Below are 25,306 nucleotides of genomic sequence, written 5' to 3' on the forward strand. Positions count from 1 at the left end.
TCTGAAAGTACCCACTAATTTTAGTTTGCCAACGCCAGCAACAATACATATATACCCATAGGTGCTGTAGTCAACTGTTACCAAAATTTCATTGTAAATAACATTAAATATGTGTGACTGGGCCCAAAATCCCTGATAGTTAGCCCTAAATTGTCTGGGTTGTGGACCCATTATTCCCTATATTCAATTGGGCTTGGGAATCCAATCGCGATCACAGGTGGAGAGAGGTTGGGCTTACGAAAATCAAGCAGTTTATTCTCCCACTTATGACACCGGCCTAAAATTATCTACTATTTATAATATGACTAGTTCTTGTGGATGTGCATTGCACGTGGTTAAATATTAAAATTATTTTTTTATTTTTTACTATAAAATAAGTCAAATTCATTTTGAGTTAAAATCTATAAACATAGATTATTACATTTACTATAAGTTTTATTTAAACATTTTTAAAAAATTTATAAAATAGATGATTAATTTTAAAAATTTCTTGGGGTTAGGAATAAACAACTAACAAGTTTGCAGTGAAAATTAGGGAAACATAATACATTCTTAAGAAATTATTAATCTTTACTTAGTTTGTTTATAATGATAGGATCTCATCATTAATTAACTACAATGCTTAGTGCATTATTATTTTTTGTTGGACGTTCAAAGCAGGTAGAGGACCCACTGCAATGAATGATACACAAGTTAAGTACAAAGGAAAAAGGAGAGTTAATCAATGGTGTAGTTGGTGAGGGAAAACTCCAGCAGTTTAATTTAGTATGTGGATATATAATAGATGGAGTTACAGAAGGGTGGTTTTGAAAATAGTGGGTGCGTGTGAGTAATTAATATTATTTTTATTTGTGTGGTTTTCTTCGTTTATTTTTAAGATATCTGTGGTCCTGTGGATATATATAGCTATAGCATTGCTACTCTCTTTTGGTTTTGTGGAATAGTTTAGGTGTTAAAAAATTAAATTATCTAAGCCCATATATGAAATTTATTTTAACCAACACCCATGTGTAAATATTATAATTGCCATTGAGATCTAAGATATGTGTGAGATTCTCTTTGATTTTTATACAAATAGTATCTATTTAAATATTAATAGTATAATTAAACTTTATGATCTGAAAAAGAGATCAAACATACAATATAAGTAATTGCTTTAAAATAATCTAATCTAGTCTAATAAGAAGAAAATAGATGAAAATAATGTTAAAATTATTGTAATTTCATAATTCATAATTTTTAAACAATCCAATCTAATCTAATAAGAAGAAAATAGCAAAAGCACATACCTGTTGAAGGAGATGAAAATGCTATAAAAATTATTACAATTTATGATCTGAAAAAAGATCAATCATACAATATAATTAATTGCTTTAAAATAATATAATCTAATCTAATAAGAAGAAAATATAGATGAAAGTGCTGTGAAAATGGTTGATATTTCTTGATATGAAAAAGAACAAATATATAATATAATTAATTACTTTAAAATAATCTAATCTAACCTAATAAGAAGAAAATAACAAATGCATATTCATGTAAAAGTGGATGAAAGTGCTACAGAAATTGTTGTAGTTTCTTGGCTTATAAACATTGGTATGTGATGTTGCATGTGAGATGATAACAATTGTAAATGTAGTTCTATTTAAATAATAATAGTATAATTAAACATTGAAACTAATTATATAGTACCGTGAGCTACTTGAATTTTAGTTGGTGAGAGATCGTCACGTTGGGTCCTCATATCACAGCCGCTTGTTTTGATTTTCCTTTTTTATAATTTTTAGAACGATTTTGTCTGTTTAATTTGTTTGGTGGATTTTGCAAATACCTCGTCCACATTATGTGCATTTGTAGGTCTGTGCTATTTCGGGGTTCGACTTCTGGGGCGAACATTATTTGTCTCACTAATTTGTTTGGTTTTTACATATACGACATTCACCTTGTATACATTTATAAATTTGACATTTAATAATTTCATTCAGGTTTATATTTCAATTTAAATTATATTCTTATCTTCATACTATGTATATCCAATAAGAATTTATCAATTTATCAACTTACTCTTACTTAATGGATTTGTATTTGAATTTCAAGGGTATTTTTGTCTACCAAAAGATTTTCCCAAACTCGTGCTTTTAAAGAGAGTATGATTTATCTACTCAACTTCGGAAAGTACACACACAATTAACGAAATTACACTTTTTTGTGCCACCCCTTTATCTGGATGGAGTCTTTTCAACTCTCGGTAATTTGGAGAAGAGCCTTGCTACAGGGACCCAAAATATGGGACTAATAGGGGGGACAAGTGATGTGTTCCCCTCCTATTAGATAATAAGTTGGTCATCATTAATGATGGCCAACTCATTATCCAATAGGAGGAGGACACCTCACTCAAAATATGAGACCAATAGGGGGGACAAGTGATGTGTTCCCCTCCTATTAGATAATGAGTTGGTCATCATTAATGATGGCCAACTCATTATCCAATAGGAGGGGGACACCTCACTTGTCCCCCTATTGGTCCCATATTTTGGGTCATTGAGGAATTTTTCATTGGAGAATAGCTTTTTGATTACATACATTTTACATATAATTTACCAAGGGTTTGACCGACTTTGATATGAATAATTTTGGTTTAATTTTAGCTAATTGGGTTTTGTTGACAAGTGCCCTTAGGGCTCTTGTTAATAATCATTAATTAGGTTCTCAATTACTTTAAAATAGTCGTGATAATTGAGACAACTCATGAATGAAGTGCATGAGTTATTTAATGTTTTCCACATATGATTAATTCACTAATCTCGGTATATATAAAGTACTTTTTTTAAAGAAATGTTATATTTTCTTGAAAAATTTTGTATTTTTTGAAACAAATATTTATAAAAAATATTATATATGAAGAACAATATTTTCTATAATATTTTTTTTCAAAAAAAAATATACAGTATTTTTCAATATTTGGAAACAATGATATTTTTGTATAAAAAATAATATGGTAAAAAAAATATTTTTCAAAAAACATTTGGGAAGAATTATATTATTAAAAAAGGAAATAATATTATTTTTTAGAAACAATTATTTCCCGTAATATTATATTCTAATATTTTTTGAAAACAATATATATATTCTCAAGAAAATATAACTTTCTCGAAAACATATTTTTCAAACAAAAATGCTAGAGGCACAACTCCAATCACAAACTCTCTCTCTACAGTACAAAGAGGCCCACACATGATTTTTTTTAAAATCAAATGCGGGCCCCATTTGCACTGTAGAGAGAGAATTTTGTGGTTGGAGTTATGGTTGGGATTGTGCCGGTAGCACTACTCTTTTTCAAATATCAAGACAAGAAAAATAATGATCCGTGAAAAAGTATTATCAAACTCTTTCTTTTAGTACGAAAGTGTCTTATCAAAGACCTATTGGTTCTGACTCGTCTTATTTAGTTTACCAAACAGCGTGATATTTACAGATAGTAATATAACAAAATTAAGGGTCAATTTTTATTTTTATTTATATTTTTTTGCTAGTCACTAACCAGAAGAATTCAAATACTAGAAAGTCATCTCTTTCTGTCCCTGGGTTCTTATCATTGTTTTTTTTAATTACTTTTTTTTAAAAAAATTATAGTAGATGTAAAACTACAATTAAGTAGAAACGTCGAGCTGACTACTTCTTTTAGACTATTCCTACAATACAAAAGGGCAAAAAAATGAGGATCATCTTTTTAAACTTTTTTCAAAGTTAATGACTCGCAAACGAGTTCACGCTTTTATCCCTTGTAGTCTAAGAGCAATTTGCAATTAATAGAATAGCTAGTTAGCATTACTGATCATATTTGTTTAGCTTATACCTACATTATTCTCGATGAATCCCTTGGCATGTTTGTTTGTGCTTGTAGGCTATCCCACCGTAGGATTCCAGCAGTTCGGAGACAAAGTCGTCATTGTGGTGTCTCTCCTTCCCGTGTCAGCAACCTAGAGAACACCCCACTGAGAAGTCTCACTATCAAGGTCCTTGCCCAATAGATCCTTCCACGTTGGAGCCATTTGAAGCTCTGTGTTGTTTTTTTTGAAGGAAAGAAGCTCTGTGTTGTTAGAGTATTAAACTATAATCCTCAACATTTGCTATAAATACTACAATGTTTTGATATAGCTGCATCGTTCTTTAAATTAATGGCATTAGAGCAATCCAGTTTCTATTCCCCTTGGCCACAAATGTGATATGGATTTTCAAAAATGATACCACTACTTGAGTTTATGTGGGAAAATTTTAGAATATTAAACTGTAACTCTTAATTCTCATAACAGTTTCGAAGTTTTGGTGTATTGGCTGTAGTGGCTACCCCATCTTTTTTTATCAAACAAGAAAATTCTAAATTGAGCTCGAACCTAACTTTTCTAACTGAATTACTTTTGTGCGCATAGCTCATAAGTCTCAAGTTAAGACAATGAAATATAGTTTTCACCATAAGAAAATCTATCTCGGTTTTGTATAAACAACTTAAGGTGTGTTTGCTAACTTCACAAAACTAATTTTAATGGATACAATATTAGCTCGAAAGCTAATTTTAAATCTGATAATAGTTGGACCAAAGTTAAACTAGTTTTTTTAGTTCAAACTTTATCCTTTAAACTAGTTCTCTTTTGGACTAACTTTGATGTAGTTAAAAGGAAAATCGGCTCTAGTCTAGTCACTTTTTGTAGTTGTCAAACACCCCCTTAAAATGTTTGGTCTTTAACCACATGTGTCCTCACCCCACATTGAAGATGTGACTAATCCTGCTCGAGGCTGGTGGCTTCCCCTCCCAATAAGTGCCGCTTGCGAGTATTGAACTTTTACGAACAAGTGCCTGGAGATCAGCTTAGCTTGCCTACCACTGGACTAACAACTTGTTGGTCACCTTTAAAAGCAAAAAAAGTTACTGTGACTTACCTTCCAGTTACCTTGATGTTAACGGGAAGGTCCGAACACATCAGGAAAATCCAAAACATTTGTTCTTCACGTCGTTGATGTTCACGAATTGTGACATATCTAAAAATGACACTTATCCAAAACTAGTGAAAGTTGTGGCATTATTTTACACCCGGCACTATTAGAAACCATCAATATTAATTAAATCCACAATTTGGAACATCTTTTGGAAAAGTTCACGAAAATACTACGCGTTTGTACTTCCCTCAGGAGACCCTAACCTTCTAATTAGGCCTCACCCTAAGAAACAAGCAAGTGAGCAACTTGTGCAATCACATCTAAAAAGGCCACAACCTTCGAAGCAAAAGCATCAACTTGCCAACCAAACACAAAGAAATCAACAACTGAGATCCACAATATTACTATTCACACGTCACACACAAAAAGAAAATATATATATACGACACATATCACGTGAATAAGCAACAAGAGAATGCAATTTTGAATTTTCTGCCGCAGTGACCGTACGTAGTGACCGCTCCCTTACCGCACCAAATTCAATACGACCACTTGCAGACACGTGCGCAAAAAAACCTGTCAACCACAATGGAAACAGCTCTACACCCTCTCCCACTTTAAAAAGCCTACAGCTGTTTCCAGTTCACACTACACTACTACTACATAAACCCCGCTCACATCTTCTACTTACTACAAACGAGTTACATTATCATCATGTGTTCAATAATGTTTTCTCTGTTAACTTTCTCTTTGATGGTTAACATTGCTTTTGCTAGCAATTTGAACAACGAGTTTGATATAACCTGGGGAGATGGGCCGAGCCAAAATGCTGGGCAACGGAGAGCTACTAACTCTATCTCTTGATAAAATCTCTGGCTCTGGTTTCCAATCTAACCGTGAATACTTATTTGGCAAGATTGACATGCAAATGAAATTGGTACCCGGGAATTCTGCTGGCACTGTTACCGCTTATTACGTACGATCTCATTTAAATCTTGTCGTGTTGATATGAATTTTTGTCTTGGGACTATTTTTGTTAATGTTTTTGTTTATCGGTTGCAGTTATCATCACAAGGGACGACGCATGACGAGATTGATTTTGAGTTTCTTGGGAATCTTAGTGGAGATCCGTGCACATTGCATACAGATGTGTATACTCAAGGGAAGGGGAACAGGGAGCAACAATTTCATCTGTGGTTTGATCCGACTAAGGATTTTCATACTTACTCTATACTATGGAACCCAAGACACATAATGTAAGTCCTTGATAATTTATGGAAACTGCAGAGGATAGTTATCCAGTAACTAGTCAGTAATCAAAGTCTTTTAGACTAGTATTGTCCAGAGGAAAAAATAACTTCAAAGTTACGATAAGAGTTATAATTTTATATTCTAAGATGTCCCTACAGATTGAGGGCTCTTTCAAGATCAATTCAAACCTAGATCAATCAATCACTTATGAATGCTAGTCATTGTTTTAGTTTTTCAGTGGACGGCATCCCCATAAGAGACTACAAGAACTTGGAATCAAGAGGAATTCCGTTTCCAAAGAACCAACCAATGAGGCTCTACTCAAGCCTTTAGGATGCGGAGGACTGGGCTACAAGAGGAGGACTAGTTAAGACTGACTGCGCCATTCACTTCATCGTACAAAAATTTCAATGCCATTAATGCTTGTGTTTGGTCCTCTGTTACCTCTAGTTGTGCTGTAAAAAGATCTGATAGGGTTTCAAGGAACAATGCGTGGTTGAATGAAGAACTTGATGCTACGGGTCAAGAGAGGATGAGATGGGTGCAGAGGAATTACACGATATATAACTATTGCACTGACTTGAAAAGGTTTCCTCAGGGATTTCCTCCAGAGTGCTCTGTTGCCTGAAATGGATAATGCTATTGAGAGCTTGCACAGTAAATTTAGTTGATTCTTTTATTTTCATTTTGCCCTTTTCTTTTTAAGTGCCTGTTAAATTTGATCAGCACTGTATGGACAAGTTTGGTGTGTAATGTGTATTTGAAATAATTGAATTTTCCATCACAAGAATAACCTTATATATATATTTCGGGTACCAAATCCATCTTAGACCAACTCCAGCAGGGGATAATTGAAATTCTGATGTAAAACGAAACAGGGGGTCTATCAGAATCAGCGATTTAATTCGAACAACGCAACGTTTCGCCAAAACACATGATATTCGGTAGGAAATTAATTAAAGCAGTTAATGTGACAGATGGATTTTAATAAGAATTTGCAACAATACTCATGAACAGTTCCAATCTCAAATATTTTAATCGCAATATTAATCATCATTTTGCAAGTTCTATATTCAATATCAAAATTAATCAGTCACATGTTCAGTTCCTCTCGACTCACAATTATACTCTAAGCAGTAAATATAAGATAATAGTTTAGAGATGATATACTCATGCATTTAGCTAAATAACTGAGATTAACAGAAAATACCGAGTCAAGAGAAAACGAAACCTTCAGACTTAACCCAACTGAAATCAAATCGGGTCTGTGCTTCTCCACAAGTCTGTATTGAATAACAGCATGTTGTTTGCTGCAAGAGGGATGATCTGTAGGGATATCTGCAACTTTCCTTTCTCGCCCAAAAAGATAACAACTCTGACGATGCACATAAAGGGGATCATTCAGCACTGCTCCAGCCTTAAAAACATACAACCGCCATCTTGTATCAGATTTTCGAGCACCTGCAGGTCCATTAACTAGGAGTGTGACACCTCGAACACGATTAGTCTCCTCAGCAAGCTTGCCAGAAAGTTCGAATGGTGGTTTTTGCTTATCTTTTCCTTAGCTTCGAGGGATTCTTCAGGGCAGGGGGATGTCGGCGCTGTTTGAAAACACAGGGGAGCAAGGGAGGGGGTGGTGCTCGTGGAGGAGAAGGAGAAACAGGGGTTTGGCGGTGGTTTATTGCATGTAGAGGAGAGATGGAGGGAGGTGACTGTGGTTGTCAGAGGTTGAAGGAGGAGAACGAGTTGGGTGGGTGGTTGATTTGTTTATGTGGGGAAGAAAAAAAAAATGACGGCTGGAAGAAGAAACAAATTAAGCTTAGGGTTTCACACCCATGGTTTCACACCAAATAAGCTAACAATTCATTTCAATTATTCAAATCATCCCCTTCACCTGATTACATTATACCCTTAAATAGAGAAGTTACAGATTTTCCAAAATCTCACAAAATCTCTCACAATTAATTAGATCCCTCAAATCACTCTCTTGCTAAAACTGAATAACTACTAAATTAAACAACAATTCAAAATTTAAAATTCAAATTTGAAAAACTAAACTAATATGGGAGATTCCAAATTCTTGTTCTCATCACTTTTGCTATACGCATGTGTCATCATAGTGATTCTTAGTTTCATTTGTCTATGTTGGTTCTTGGCTATTCTGCTGAATGGTGATATTTTTCTCAATGCTGCAGGGACAGGAACACTGGTATCTGGGATGAAGTATCAATATCTATTACTGGAGTGAGTTTATTCATTTCTCTTTCTCTGTTTTCTAAATGACACAACAAGCTTTAAAAGAAGGAAAATTATCAACTCTAAACAGCAATTAGTCATATTGATCGATGTTAATATGCTGCAGAATATTGCAGTAAACTGCAGTACCCTGCGAAATGCAGAAACTCTACTACTTGAGTTTTCTATTATATGAAAATATGATTCCGGAGACCCAGTTGTATGCTTGTATAATGCATGTCTAATGTTATCCTGAAATGTCTTTTTATTGGCAACAAGATATTTTCTTTATGGCATTTCTTTTATAGCTGAACTAACATCTTAATACTATGTGAAGTTATTTATGTAGTAATTAATACTAGGTGAATATGAGTAAGTAAATACTAGGTGAATATGTAGTGCTTATCACCAGTGGTACCTCCTTTCCAATGCAGCCTGTGAAGATTATTGATCCGCACCTGGTTTCATCATTTTTTGATGGTTTTAAGAGGGCATACTTGCATACTACTGTTGAATTGGAAAACGAAAGTTCGTGGGCTGCAGAGTGTTCACTGAACCTCCAGGTGACAACAGAGGTAGAAGGAAATATTTGCTTGATTGAACACCATCAGACTTATGCCGTTTCAGTTCCTCCTGGAAAAGTTATTCAGTACACTGTTCCTCCAGTGAGTGCTTTTAGTATCTTGTACAACTTGTTGCTTTGATTGTTATTTCATCACATTATTATTGCTGTTAAGTAGAGGTTGTCATCAATATAAAGGAAGTATGGTAATGCTAACATCTTCATAGTTGGATGGCATTTTATGATGTGATAAATAAGCCAGGGGATGGCCTGCTGATAGATGACTATCATATACTTAGCCTTATATGAGATTGGCTTATATTGGTGGATGGTAGATGGACTCTGAGGATGTTCGTTAGGCTGGAAGAAAACATGAACCTGAACATGTTAGAAAATTTTGAATTCAGATGTTTTTTCTGCAATATAAAACAGATAATACTTCAGTTAGTACAGTGTTTTACTTTTCTACAAGGCTAAATGGCACTTAAATATCACAAAGTTTTCCCGTTTTGGCACTTATGTACCATGAGTTTTTTTTTTTTTTTGGCAAATAAATACCATAAGTTGTTTAAATTTGACACATTGGTATCCTTAATCATGAAAACGTGAAAATTTTCACCTGAATGTTCCTATATGACACTAACATGTTATTTTATAATTTTCTAACCATATTTGCCTGATTTCGTGGACCCCCCTTGAATCATTGTACAGTTCATGCGAACCGATTCCTGGTACATTGGTGAACTGATTCCCTCCGATACACAAATTGGTTCCCCAAAATTGGCATACCATTTATAAGTATGCATGGCGCAAAGACCCTTTATGTGCCCATACGCTAGATAGAATGCAATATGTGCAATTAAGTGAAAGGAGGCATATAATAGAATACATGAGCCAATGAATTTACTGTAACTAAATACTTATATTAATAAAAAAATAAAACGTGAATTGAAACCATGACCACAACACAAATTATGTGGAAAAAAACCAGAACAAAGCAACAAACTCCATAAAAAAAGGTATTTAAGTAATTTGCAAGAAACTATACTGAAATGTATAATTAGCTTTCTAGTTCCTACTTGTCTACTATATACTTTGGAAAACTTTAAGCGCACCAAAAAAATCTACTACGTACTACTAACCAACTTGCATACTGAATCAAGCTACCCCTTATCGAATCCAATTTTTCTAAGTGGTGAATTGTGTACCGGAATTCGTACCATGACCTACTACGTACCATGTATTGTGTAACTATGTTTCTAACCGTTAATATTTGTTAAATCTATCATTAAACATATCCCAACTCTATTTTAAAGTAGAATTAAGATAAGTTAAAAAAATTGGTACATCTAAAAATAAATTTCACAAATATTAATAGTTAAAGAGCTCTAAAATTAGCATGTAAGTAGTGTAGACAAACATTCGGTTGAAAATATTCACATTTGCATGATTGAAGTTAGTAACGTGCTAATGTTAAACAACTTATGGTTTTTCCCCCGTAAAAAAACAACTCATGGTATATAGGTGATAAAACGGGGAAAATTTGTGGTATTTTAAGTGCCATTCAGCTTATCTACAATGATATCTCAAAATATCATGTATATTTCTATGTGTATATGCTACTCTCTTTTCCTCCTTTTCCTTTCTGTTTGGTTCCTTTGAGAAGCGAATTATACATTGTTCAGATCTGACACTAGATAAGCTATTTGACAGCTCTTCTTTTACAAACCCGTGTTATGGTGGCCGAATGGTATGGGTAAGCAGTCTCTATATAATGTCGAGATTTCTATTGATGTAAAAGGATTTGGGGAATCCGATTCATGGAATCATCAATTTGGATTCCGCAAGATAGAGAACACAATCGATGAGGCGACTGGTGGAAGGTATCAAGGTTTTTACAGTTCCTTAGGTTATTGTTTTCATACTAATTAGAACACATGTTTAAATACATCAGACTATTCAAGGTGAACGGCGAACGAGTTTTCATTCGCGGGGGAAACTGGATATTGTCGGATGGACTATTGCGGCTTTCGGAGAAACGATACATGTCAGACATAAAATTCCATGCAGATATGAACTTTAACATGATCCGGTGCTGGGGTGGAGGACTGTCAGAGAGACCAGAATTCTACCATTTCTGTAAGTTGTGGTTGCTCCAAACTTTTGCCAAATGTGCTCAACAAGATCCTCCTTCAATTGAAGATGTTTGGCTCGATCTCGGAGTTCAAATCTAGTATGAATATCTGATTCAGACCTACCTTGAACATGAACTTCAAATTGAGGCAACACTTGTGTTTGGTAATCAGATGATGAGCTCGAGCTAGCAATGCTTGATGGTTCAAAGTCAACGTTTCCCCAGTTTCGACTATACGTATCTCGTTCATCCTCCACTATCATATTGTGTAAAATAATGCATGCTCTCATAATTTTTGACAAGATACTTCCTGCAAGATTCTTGTTGTTTTACAAACAATTTTGCCTTTTCGCCTTGAGGATATTGAAGTGATTGGACAAAGACAGGCCATTTCGGATAGATTCCGTCAGCAAGATAGTACGCCAAATTGTATTGATGACCATTCACAGTGAAGTTCACATGCGGAGCTTCACCTGCCTCAATGTCATCAAAGACAGGTGACCTTTCAAGCACATTTATATCATTCAATGTACCTGGCAATCCAAAAAAGGCATGCCATATCCACAAGTCATAAGAAGCAACCGCTTCGAGTATTACTGTTGCTGTGCCTTTATGTCCACTGGTAAATTGACCTTGCCAAGCCTTAGGACAATTTTTCCATTGCCAATGCATGCAATCAATACTTCCAATCATTCCAGGGAAGCCGCGTTCTTCGCCTACTTTTAGTAGTCGTTGGAGTTCTGCCTCATTTGGCCTTCTCAAATAGTCATTCTCAAAGATGGCTACAATACATTCACAAAACTTGCTGACACACTCTACCGCAGTGGTTTCTCCAATCTTTACGTATTCGTCACAAGCATCAGCTGCTACTCCATATGCTAACATGCGTATAGAGGCTGTACACTTTTGGATTGTTGATAAACCACGCTTTCCGGCACCATTTCTACGTTGGGTAAAATATGTGTCATAATTTGACAGTGAATCTACGATCCGTAGAAATAGTGGTCATTGCATTCGGTATCTCCGATGAAATTGGTAGTCGGTGTATGTGGGAGATTCGACAAAGTAGTCTTTCATCAGCCTTTGATGGGCAGCTTCATGGTTTCTCTCTATGTATGTCCTCTTATGAGATCGATTACTTGAAGCTTGTAACTCTTCAAGTAATCGTTGTTGGTGATTGAGTAAAGATTCCTCCAAATCCCATTCTTTCTGGAGTTCTTCTAAGTTAAACTCGTATGGTGGTGGATCCATTTTTTTTGAAGTAGGGAATGGATTGTTGAGTATTAATGAACTTAGTATCCATCTGGTATTTATAATACCTAATATTTGGTTTCCAGAGTTCACATGTGACTTCTACTATTCATATTTGGATTGTAGTAGAAAAGATTCGTTCATGCCTTAGCTTTTCAGAGCTCACATGTGAAGAAGATAAGATTTAGCATATCAATAATACTACTATTCATTTCAAAGACACATGTGAAAGAAGATGGCATTTGACCATTACGTATCTCACTATCAACATATCAAGAATCTTAATATCATATTTGCTCTACTATTCACTTTTCAGAGTCACATGTAAAGAAGACAAGATTTAGCATATCAATAATACTACTATTCACTTCAGAGCCACATGTGAAAGAAGATGACATTTGACATTTACGTATCTTACTATCAACATACACTCATCACACTCAAACATTGTTGGAATAACAGAGGAAGAAGATACTAATTTGGACACTCTGTAACACAATGGAAGAAGCTACTGCTTAATAATTCGATCCTTAGCATGTTTAGCAGTTCATGCTCATACTCGTCCAATTCATTTCTTTGATTTCGAAAATTTAGGCTTATCCACATTTCCATTTTTTTAGCACGTACTGCCTCCTTTTGAGCTGTTGCAACCTCTTGCATCATCTTCAACTGTTGTTCTTTCATTTCTTTAAGCTCATGGCGTTCAGATTCTATCTTCGAGTTTTCCTCTTCAATAACAACTTTTGCTCTTCTGGAAGATGATGATTTATTAAAAAGCCCTTAGCTTTTTTCTTTGTAGTGTCTCTACCTTCTGGTCGTACAAAAGAAGGAATTGATGAACATGAGATATCACCTTCTCCACTACCTTTTCTTTTACCTCCACTATTGGCAGATGCACCGGATCCAACCATATATTTTGGTTCATTACGAACCAACTTCCATTCATCAAGCAAAGCAAACCTTTTTTTAGTTTCTTCGACAAACAAATCTTGAGCTCTTGCTATGTAGTCGTCGTCTGACCAACCACTTCGTCTCTCTGCCAATGCTTTTCTGAATACACCAACCTATTTACTGATTTTTTTGTTGAGATCGCAGTAATGGCTTTTACATTGTTGTTGAGTCCTATGAGGGCCACTTGTTGAATGCTCATTCAGGTAAGCATCAATTTTACCCCAAAAAGTGTCCCCCTTTTGGCCACTGCCCAATTCACTATCATTACTGAAGTGAAAATAACTAGTTAGAAGCAGTTTGTTTTGCTCGACACTCCAAACCGAGTAACTAGATTTAGAAGTATCTTTTTGTGTTTGGGGCAAAAAACTATGTGGTGTGTCCTCACCAACATTTCCAAGAGATATTTGAGTGGAAAACTCAGGTACATCCGTTGATCCACTGCTAAAATGAGGAGTAACTTGCTCGGTGTTTTGATTATTGATATTAGGGAAACCACCATGATTACTTCTACCGGTTTGTTGCCCATATTGCATATAAGGAAAATTATAAGGATATTGCATACCAAAATTAGATGGCATCATAAACGGCATCTGGAAATTGGATGGCATGTTTTGAAGATTTTCTGGACGTTGGTTATTGGAATTTTGAAGTTGGTTAGGATACATGAAAGGTGGGGGATGATTAAAATTTTGATTAGGGTCCATATTTGAAAGATAGCAAAGTTTTTGGAGGAAGATAGAAATCTTGAAGAAAATAGGCAAAAAATTTTGGTGTCCAAATGAAGTAAATTTGGACTCTATTTATAGATCTCGGAAAAAGAAAAATTATGGTGATTTTTATTTTTTTTATTTGATCAATTTATTGGTAAAAAATACCATTTAAAAAAAGGGTGGAAATGAAAATCGCATTGCCCAACCAAAAGTTGCCACATGTCGCATGTGCATCTCATCTCCTTTACTTTTTCTCCCGCGCATGAATTGTCTTCCAGCAACAAATAATTGAGGAGACTAAAGACACATGGCATAATTTGATTTGTTTTCCTTTCAATAATACCCTATTTATTCAATAATTCCCAAACAAAGCCACATCATTCTACCTTTCCAATTATCCGTTGTTGGAGCCAATTATCCCTCCAATTATCCATTGCTGGAGTTGGTCTTACTAATCTTATGATCGCTCTTCATGTACTTTTATTTTATTTTATTTTATTTGGTGAGTTAATTGACAATCTGGCATACATTGATATTTATAAGAGCAAGTACAGCAAGCTCCCAGTTGGGAGTCCTAGTCAGCATGCTCTCAAGAGCTCTCAAACATTTTAGAATAAAAAATTAACAAATTAAGCCTTGGGAGGCACTCCTTCTTTTATGGAGCTCCAACAAGCTCCTAGTTAGGAGCTCCAACAATATCAAAAAAACCCCTCTTCTATTTTAATATTTTACCCATTACTTTTAATTATATTTAAACCTCTTGTATTTTATTTCTAATCGTTGGATACGGCCTTCGAGGGAGCGCACACGGTCTTCGAGGGAGCACACACGGTCTTCGAGGTAACTCGCGGCTTTCGAGGGAACGCACACGGTCTTCGAGGTAACCCGCGGTCTTCGAGGTTAGGCACGAAGTTCGAGGTATCACAAACTTTGACCGTCAACCGACTGATTCCTATAAAATTCGATGGCTTCTCTCCTCAACCCATCATCTCCCAGAATAAAATGTCTAGCTCATCTAGCTCTAGCGATGATGAAATGATGAAGACGTTCTTTCTTATGGGAGCTGCTGTTGTTGAGGAAGAAGAACAAGAGAAATGTTCAACTTCAGTTCAACACAAATGACGTATCGTGCTCCATCGAAACCGACTGGAAGGCCACAATCGGTTGTTCCAAGATTATTTTGCTGACGCACCAACCTATCCTCTTTATTATTTTCGTCAAAGGTTCAGAATGACGCGTTTGTTATTCCTTCGAATCCACGACGCAGTCGTCGAACATGACAAGTACTTCGTCCAAAAGAGGAATGGTGCTGGACAGTTAGGACTATCTAGTCTTCAAAAGATTACTGCAGCTATGCGGATGCTCGCATATGGAGCATCCGCTGACGACTACGTTCGGATCGGTAAAAGTATGTCGCTTGAGAGCGTGAAGAGGTTCGTTCGATCGATTATCAACATCTTTGGAGAGGAATACCTTCGTGCACCGACTAATGAAGACGTTGCACGCCTGCTCGAGGAAGGCTCACAACGAGGTTTTCCTGGTATGCTTGGGAGCATCGACTGCATGCACTGGACATGGAAGAACTGTCCAACTGCCTGGCAAGGTATGTATACTGGACATTTTCATGAACCCACAATTATTTTGGAGGCCGTAGCTAGCAAAGATCTTTGGATATGGCATGCCTTCTTTGGACTGCCGGGGTCTCACAATGACCTTAATGTTCTACATCGTTCCCAGGTTTTCGCACAACTTGCGGAGGGAAGAGCTTCACCGTGCAACTATATTGTCAATGGCCACGAGTATAATATGGGATACTATTTCGCCGACGGGATTTACCCAGAGTGGTCCACATTAGTGAAGACTATTCCAGCACCTCGAGGAAACAAGCATAAGTACTTTGCTCAACAACAAGAAAGCGCAAGAAAAGATGTTGAGCGAGCTTTTGGCGTGTTGCAAGCTCGATTTGCGATTGTTCGTGGACCAGGACGTTTCTGGCAACCTTGTGTGCTGAAAGATATCATGACAGCTTGTATCATAATGCATAACATGATCGTTGAAGATGAACGTGATTGTCAATTGGACAATAACTTCGACTTTACTGATTCGGTACCAGTCGTTGAACCTTCTCATGTGCAAACGGTGCCTCTAACTGAGTTCATCCAAAATCATCATCGGATCAGGAACACTCAAACACACAAATCACTAAAAAATGATTTGATCGAGCATCTGTTGCAGCTCAAGGGATCCATCGCCGAGGATTAATGTTCTTTATGTCTAATGTAATTTCAGAAAAGGAGTTCAAGTTGTTGTACTACGCCAATTTTATTTTCAATAAAGTAGTTGTTTTCATTCAATGCCAAAATTTTCAACTTCAAGTACAATCATAAATCTAATACAAGATAATATTTGATAATTAGGAAGAACTAATGAGGATGCGATGCGAGTACAATATATGATAATTAGGAAGAACCCTTGGACATCCACCTCTCCAATATCTCTGCCTGACGCATTTCAAAGTATTGTTGTTGAACTGAATTGAGTGTTGAGAGATCCATCTTCATGATATCGTCATCTTGTTTCTTCTGTTTTATCTCTATTTTTTGATTGGTGGTTTGCTTCATCCACGCGAAAGCCTCTCCCATGATGGACGTAGCGGATCCAGAGTTTTCCATATTTGGTTTTCTCTTGAGCTTTGCCGCTTTCCTCCCTTCAGGTCTTACTAACACATCATCCGAGTCAGTGTTCAACTCGATAGGGGTCGCTGGCATGGAATTGTTTGGTGAGGAATCAGAGTTTGTGGTTCTTCTCGGCTGCGATCGAATCTTATTGTAAGTTTCCATTTGTTGGATCCACTTTTGATGATGACGCAACTCAATCCAGCAATGGTCAAACACGAATGGCTTACCATAAAGAGATTGGTATTATTCTTTTACTTTTGCAGTCTACACAAGTGTTCCATTTAGAATAATCAAACATATAAGTTAAATATTTACATAAAAACATATAAGTTAAATATTTACCTGGTCAATAATTCCCGTACCAGATCTTTGTCTTCCTTCAATCTGAGCAACGCACCCGCAGAACTTGTTGACAAATAGTTGAATCGTTGACCAACGGTGCATCATTTGGTTTGGTGTGCGATTCGTTGGATCGGTGGAGTATTGGATAAAGTAGTCGTTAGCTCTGTGCCAAAACTTATCTTTGTGTCGCCCCGTACCTTGGATGGCGTCTTGGCTCGTGTTCAGCCAAGCAGACACAAGAAGCTTATCCTCGTGGACAGTCCAATTTTCGGACCGCGTGTAAGCCTTCTTCTTCTTTGTGGTCGGTGTTTCTTGGGATGACACTTGTTGTGTTGCGGATTGCGAGAACTCGATGGGATGACCTTCTTCTCCGACTTCTGTATAGAACGGTGAGTATAAGGTCGATCCTTCACCGGTAAGGAGTTGTGAATAATAGTTTTGTGAGGGATACATGAAATTTGTAATTTGATAGGGATATATAGAGTTTTTTTATGAGAGAGTTGTGTGGAATGATTTGATTAGTGAATTGTGAATTTATAGAGGTTTTTTTACTGTTCAACGATCATTTTTTAATGGCAGTATTTTTAACAGCATATTTTCACTCAACGGCATTATTTTCCAGCAACGGTCATTATTTTTATGGAATCTTGTGCATCAAAATCAAAACTCTGTCGCCCCAAATCAAAACTCCGTCGCCCCAAATCATCTCCCCAACAGGAAGAACCCTTCTTCTTCGTTTCCCCAACTCTTCAACTCCATCATCTCCATCAAATCTTCGTCTAGGCCCAAAATCCAGTCCAGGCCCAAAATCCAGTCCTCAAATCTTCCTCGTCAAAAATCCGAGCGCCCCCGTCGAATCTTCGTCATCTTCGCCCCAACCAAGCGCCCCTGTCGAATCAAGCTCTCTCCCGCAACCTCCGCCGCCTCCGATCGGAGAGGGTTCAACTCAAGCCCTCTCCGCCCCGTCGAATCAAGCCCTCTCCGCCCCAACCGCACACTAAAGGTTTGATTTTTGGCTTCAATTTTGGGCAGATTTCAAAGGCTGACATGGCCGTGGAAGTTGGCAGCCCCCCCTCCAGCAAGCTCTGAACCCCTCCCAAGCCCCTCTCCTAAGGCTTGTTAAAATCTTTACCAGTTGGGAGCTCCCAAGCGCTCCACAAATTTGTGGAGCGCTTGGGAGCTCGGAAGCTCCCCAAGGCCACGTCAGCCTTAGGAGAGGGGCTTGGGAGGGGTTCAGAGCTTGCTGGAGGGAGGGCTGCCAACTTCCACGGCCACGTCAGCCTTGAGAGCCTCTTTCAGAGCTTGCTGCCCTTGCTCTAAGACAAAATGATATTATTTGTTAGTAAATCATTTCACAAAGTATTAAGTAACATTATGATATACGATAGATGTTTATTAATCATAAAAAAAATATTACTAATAAAATAATATTACGCAATGAATATGCTGTATTATAAAACATAAGGCAAAGAACTTTCTAATCAAGATATATAAGCTTCGGCAAATCTAGGTTAAATTATACTAGGAGTCTAGGAAGTGTTCATCATCACAAATTTTACGGTCCTATTTATCACTTTCTACTTTCAAACAATCACAAAAAAATCAGCTTCAAAGTTGCGTTAATTAACATGTTCTTTTTGTTGTAATATACTAAAGAAATGAAACGAAAAATGGACAAGAGAAAAGAGAATAAGATAAATTGTAATTTTCATTTCATATCCTTTTTTCCATACATCCACCAATTTATAGATACATTGTGGAAAACAAAAAGACATTGGACTAATGAAAAGTCACCAATAAATATTCCACATTAATAAAGTAATGTCCACATTCATTTTGTCTTTTAGGTTTCCACAAAATGACTTTTGGATTTCAACACTCCCCCTTGGACATTACTTCGAGATGTCAATGCCTCATTAAAAACCTAGCTAGAAAAACCCAGTGGGATAAAAACTAGTCGAGGAAAAGAGTACACGACATTAGTAGATTCTTGTTGTATTAGTTGTCTCATTAAAAACCTTTAACTAAGAAAACCATATGGGACAAAACTTAGTAAAGGGAAAAAGAGTACAACTATAGATATTCGGGATCCAAACTTGTGTTGCATTAGTTGCCTCATTAAAAACCTTTAGCTAAGAAAACCCTGTGGGACAAAACTTAGCAAAAGGAAAAAAGGAGTACAACTATAGTCCTTCAAGGCACAATCTTCGGGATTGCGTTGAAAATTCGCTCCCCCTGATGATGACAATCTTCTGAGTCTATGCTAAGAAAAAACCCAGTGGGACAAAACTTAGCGAAAAAGGGGCAAATTATGATAATAGACCTTCAGGGCCCAATCTTCAGGATTGTTCTTTAAGAATTTGCTCCCCCTGAAGAAGATAGTCTTTTGAGCCTATGCATATTGTGAACATATTTCTCATAAGTTGACGTAGGCATAGATTTAGTGAACAAATCTGCAAGATTGTCACTTGAGCGAACTTTTTTGATGGTGATTTCACCATTCTTTTGGAGCTCATGTGGATAAAAGAATTTTGGCGTAATATATTTTGTCATGGTTCCTTTTACATATCCACTGCTCATTTGTGCAACACAAGCTGCATTGTCCTCATAAAGGACAGCGGGGGAAATATCATCTTTCGCTAGACCACACGAACCACAAATATATCATATCAACGATCTTAATCATACACATTCTCGTGAGGTCTCATATAAAGCGATAATCTCTGAGTGGTTAGAAGAAGTAGTCACCATGGTCTGCTTGACAGACCTCCAAGAAATGGCAGTACCACCACAGAGAAATACATAACCAGTCTGGGATCTGGCGTTATGGGGATCAGACATGTAGCCAGCATCCGAATAGCCCACCAATGTCATATCTTGGTTTCTTTTATAGAATAGTCCAAGATCTTTTGTTCCTTGAAGATAACGAAGGATATGTTTAACACCATTCCAATGCCTCCTTGTAGGAGAAGCACTATACCTTGCTAGCAAGTTCACCGCAAATGCAATATCAGGCCTGGTGCAATTTGCGAGATAAAGAAGTGCTCCAATGGTGCTCAGATAGGGAACTTCTGGCCCTAACATTTCTTCATTATCTTCTTTGGGTTTAAATGGGTCTTTATCCACTTCGAGGGATCGGATGACCATTGGTGTGCTAAGTGGATGGGATTTATCCATATAAAATCTTTCCAAAACCTTTTTCACATAGGTTGACTGGTGTAGAAAAATTCCTTCTGGGAAAATGCTCGATCTGCAGGCCGAGACAAAACTTGGTTTTTCCCAAGTCTTTCATTTCAAACTCCGTCTTTAGGCATGAGCTAGCTTCTGTAAGCTCCTTGTGTGTTCCAATAATATTTATATCATCAACATAAACTGAGATGATACAGAAGCCATTTTCGGATTTCTTTATAAACACACAAGGGCATAAGTCGTTATTTACATATCCCCTCTTCAGGAGGAAATCACTCAGTCGATTATACCACATCCTACCCGACTGTTTTAAGCCGTATAATGACCTTTGCAATTTAATACTATACATGTTGCAATTTTCATTTTCACTCAATTTAGGGATTTTAAGTCCATCTGGGACTTTCATATAAAAATATTAACATCTAATGATACATATAAAAATATGGTCATGACGTACATATACTGCATATATAAATTCATAGTTTCTGCCATAGGTATTAACTTGCGGAACATAATACAATCACTAATAGGAGAATATTTTACATCTAAATCGATGTCGGGTCTCTACGTGAACCCATTGAGCTATGAGTCTCGCTTTATATCTCACCACCTTACTATTCTCATTTATTTTTCTTACGAAGACCCGTTTATATCCTGCAGGGATATATGGACTACAGATTCAAAATACTTTAGCGAGTTCAGCTCAGCCTCAATTGCTACTTTCTGGATCCAGATTAATTTCGGAGATAGTAAGAGCAACTGTAGAGGCAACTATGTTGTCGACAACTTTCATATTTCTATTATATATTTCTCCTTTTTCACAAATTCGTGGCCACTTTAATTCTTATTTTATGTTAACCAAATCCTCGCCCCCTTAACGTTTGGATTTGGCTGTTCCGCATCTCCAGTATTGTGATTATCTAGTGCACGTGCAATTTACTGGAGATTCCATCTTCAGGATGAACCTCTTCTGGAGGTTATGGGAGTGACTGTCTTTCTATATATATAATTTAGTTTGCCGCGGACTTTTATCTTTTACACTAACATGTTTTATATGCTTCTGGCACAATATGCTTCTGGCATACCAAATCATCAATGATATATTCAACATGAATATGGGGCTTAGTCACTCTTTTCTTAGCAGATTATCATGTGAACTTCTGGTTCAGTTTGACTAGTACGTGGATATAAATATTGAAGATCTTTTTCACCAATGGAATTTCTTGACATTATTTTGTATTTTGGGCACTAATCTCCCCCTAATGTCGAGAATTGATCTTCAATAATAATGCAGTCAGCGTACTAAATTGTAAATTGATCCCCTAACATGGGCCATAGGTACTAAATTATTGACGGAGTTTCATAAATAATATATGTACCTTCACCGAGGTCCCATAGAGGTACGCTATGGTGGTGATATAGAAACATGGACTGCAAATAAAGAACACGCAGATGGGAAATGTTTCGCTTCTTCACCACATATAAATGTTTTGCTTCTACACCACGTATTAGATAAAGGGGAAAAATTGTGATATGCAGTTGGTCGGATTTGGTTTGAATGCCCCATTTAATTTAAGAAAATCCGACGGATCAAATTTTGCCCAAGATGACCCAATCGCTCATGCCAGAGTTTAAAAGAATTTGGGTCCCTAAATCTTAAATTCATCGCAACATGTTGTATTTTAGGTCAGACAAATTCTAAAATATACACATATGAATAAAAACCACATAGGCTTATAAGAGTTTAAAGCAAAAATCAAGATAAATTAAAATTGTCTGACAAATGCATATAATCCAAATATAGAAAAAACAAATAGTTTACCTTGACCACCTCAATAAGATCTACTACCTCCCCCTCGTCCGAGCTTATGAATATTAATTTGAATTATGACATGTGCTTCAGGCACTACGACTGAACCAATTAAACTTGCATTATGGTTTCTCACAACAGCTGGTTGTGTTTTTAACAACTACTAATACAAGGATTAGTTCATAATGCTTTTAGTTGTACTATTGTAAGAGTACAAGGTTACTTGTTGAATTGTATTCAGTCGAGGGTTTAAAATCCAAAAATGGCTACAGGATAAGATCTCCTATTATGTTCATAGCCTCCCCCTATGAGTATTACTCTGATTTGTGGCATGTGCTTCAGGCACAGCTAGCGAACCAACTGGTCTAGCATTATGGTTGCGCATCAGAAGTTGGTTGTGTTTCTCTGCAACTAGTAACGCAGAGATCAATTCAGAGTGTTTTGAATAGTTTTTGGTCCTGTACTGCTGCTGGAGTACAAGATTACTTGCATGGAATGTAGAGAGGGTCTTTTCAATCAATTCAGCCTCTGTAATGTTCTGCTTACAGAGCTTCAGCTGTGAGACAATGCGGTGGAGGGTTGAATTGTATTCAGTTACGGATTTAAAATCCTGAAATCGCAAGTTTAACCAATCATACTGTGCTTGCGGAAGCATAATAGCCGTCTGTTGGTCAAAGCGATCCTTCAGGGATTGCCATAGAACAGCAGGATCTTTTTCAGTAAGGTACTCATTTTTCAGGTCTTTGTTGAGATGATGACGAAGAAAAATCAATGCCTTTGCCTTCTGGGCAGAGGTGCTCTGAGAAGCTGGAGCAATAGTGTTGCTTAAATCACAAGAATTCAGGTAGATTTCAACATCTAAAGCCCAAGTCAAGTAATTGCTGCCATCAACGGCAAGCTCAGCAAATTCCCTTTTGATGATGTCAGACATTGTTCAGAAATGCTATAATTATCAAAAAAAGATATATCAATCCACCAAATTTATAAAATATTGCACTATACAAAGTGTGCATACAAATAGAAGTGAATAAACAAATCATTAGTTACAATGCATGCCGCTTCATTTTTGCTAAAGCCGAATATTCATTCACTTTACAGAATTTACTATAGAGTTCAAAAAGCTTGCTGTGATTGTGCATAAGATTGTGTAACGTACTCGTTTAAATAAAGCTACATCATACTTAATACATATCTTATGTCGTTAATAGTAGTGCACGTTGACAGAGTTTAGATAGTGCTCAACATTAATAGACAGAATTTAGATAGTGCTCAACATTAATGTACTATGTAGTAGTTTATTTCAATTACTTGACTGCGCATTACTCATATCATAGTTTTGTTTGTTAAGAAAATTAATGTGTTACATATGTGCGTGAATGTGGTTCTACCTTTCTACATGGAGTGAATAGTCCCCAGTGACTGGATATATTACATGGTATCCTCCTTGAGGAGATAGGAGGCTTAATGCCAGATTTAATTATGAAGCAAACGGCTTTGTTGAAGTGAAAAGAAAAAAATAATTTAAGAATGTATATCAAGTAAACCAACCAATCTCCAGTGATTAATATGCAATATCATGACCATCAAGTGTGGAATGTGATTCAGAATATAAGTATCATGTACTGCACTGTCCAGGAAAACAAGAATAAAAGGCCAAAATGAATTAATTTCATAAAAGCATAATTTAAAAAAATGGAGATCATGACACTGGGAGCTTTTATAGCAATGGAAATCATTGCTCCACTCTTGAAGGTTTAGACATTATGTCTCTCAAGTTATACTATATTTGTAAACAATTAAATAACTGAATTACCAAAAAATTAATATTGTGTATCTCTGTTCCATACATTTTTACAATCATTGTAGTATATTATCCATATAACAGTCTTCCATTTCACCTTGTTGTAATATGAAATTTAAGTACTATCATATTGATTAAAGATACTAAAGTTTTCAAAATACATCATACTACAGATTTCAACATCAAATAAACATAGTCAATATATCATCATCACATGGTTCCAAAGTAAATTGCATAACATACTGTTATAGAGGCATAATCGATAACGAAAACATAAAACTTTGTAAATAGACAAAGGTCAAATGTATTATTACCTTGCAGAAGATATATATTAAAAAATCTATTACCACGAACCGATGATCACGAACCAGCTAGAGCCACTCGTGCTGATAACGTGTTGTAATATACTAAAGAAATGAAACGAAAAATGGACAAGAGACAAGAGAATAAGATAAATTGTAATTTTCATTTCATATCCTTTTTTCCATACATCCACCAATTTATAGATACATTGTGGAAAACAAAAAGACATTGGACTAATGAAAAGTCACCAATAAATATTCCACATTAATAAAGTAATGTCCACATTCATTTTGTCTTTTAGGTTTCCACAAAATGACTTTTGGATTTCAACACTTTTGATATTTTCAAACGGAGGCCCCAATATTTCTCGGATTCCAAATTTGGCTTACATTAATCATTTATTTACATGAATGACTTAAAGTTTATGTTAATTTCCTCCGTCTTTTCCCTTTTAACAATTTAAATTTACATTAGCTATTCAAATATACAATCTTGTTCTTGGATATTCATTTACACGGGAAGATAGAAAGTACTCCTAAACATGTACGGTAAAAAATGACTTATCTTATTAAATAAACTATTAAAAGATACGGAGATAAGATCCACTGATGATGAGCGGACCCATAAGTTGACTATTTTTTCGTAGCTCATTTAGCAAAATGAGCTGCTAACTCATACCCCTTAGTTCCATATACTATTTATTACCTATGGCTTATTAAGCTAATGTGGACATAGGATGGTTGTAGCCAAAAAATAAAATAAAAATAAAAATAAAAATAAGAAGATAATTATGGGAGGCCTTTGGATGAACCCCAAATTCTAATAAGTAATCCAAGATGAGATATGGGGCAAGGTCTACAAATTAAGCAAGAGTGCCGGCACGCTTATGCGCATCCCAAAATCTAACTACCAAAATCTCAATTGCCACAACACAGGCTATAGGCCTACAGGGATGCATGTTCAACCTCTACAAAAGCAGGGGGTCTTTGCAGCATGCTAAAATATCATCGTATATTTCTGCAGCTTACTGATTTTACAGGACAGCCACATTGTGGATATAGTAAACAACCGAGCAGTAATTACTTCTAGACATCAGAGTCTTAATAACGCTAATAAAGCAACTCTAGAGATAATAAACAACCGACCCAAATTAA

General features: G+C 36.2%; 2 protein-coding genes, 1 long non-coding RNA gene and 1 pseudogene across 3 annotated transcripts; 3 read left to right on the forward strand and 1 right to left on the reverse strand.

Moving 5' to 3' along the window:
• Positions 5,615-6,960, forward strand: LOC109840407 (annotated as a pseudogene).
• LOC109840408 lies at positions 8,342-11,117 on the forward strand. Its single transcript, XR_002246916.1, has 4 exons — positions 8,342-8,430; positions 8,856-9,086; positions 10,697-10,866; positions 10,938-11,117. It is a non-coding gene; the product is annotated as an uncharacterized LOC109840408 (long non-coding RNA).
• LOC109842264 lies at positions 15,260-16,291 on the forward strand. Its single transcript, XM_020411162.1, has one exon. The coding sequence runs from the start codon at positions 15,260-15,262 to the stop codon at positions 16,289-16,291; it is 1,032 nt and encodes a 343-aa protein (XP_020266751.1).
• Positions 22,341-22,979, reverse strand: LOC109842265. Its single transcript, XM_020411163.1, has one exon. The coding sequence runs from the start codon at positions 22,977-22,979 to the stop codon at positions 22,341-22,343; it is 639 nt and encodes a 212-aa protein (XP_020266752.1).

This window comes from Asparagus officinalis, chromosome 5 (assembly GCF_001876935.1).
Source record: "Asparagus officinalis chromosome 5, Aspof.V1, whole genome shotgun sequence".
NCBI classification, from domain to species: domain Eukaryota; kingdom Viridiplantae; phylum Streptophyta; class Magnoliopsida; order Asparagales; family Asparagaceae; genus Asparagus; species Asparagus officinalis.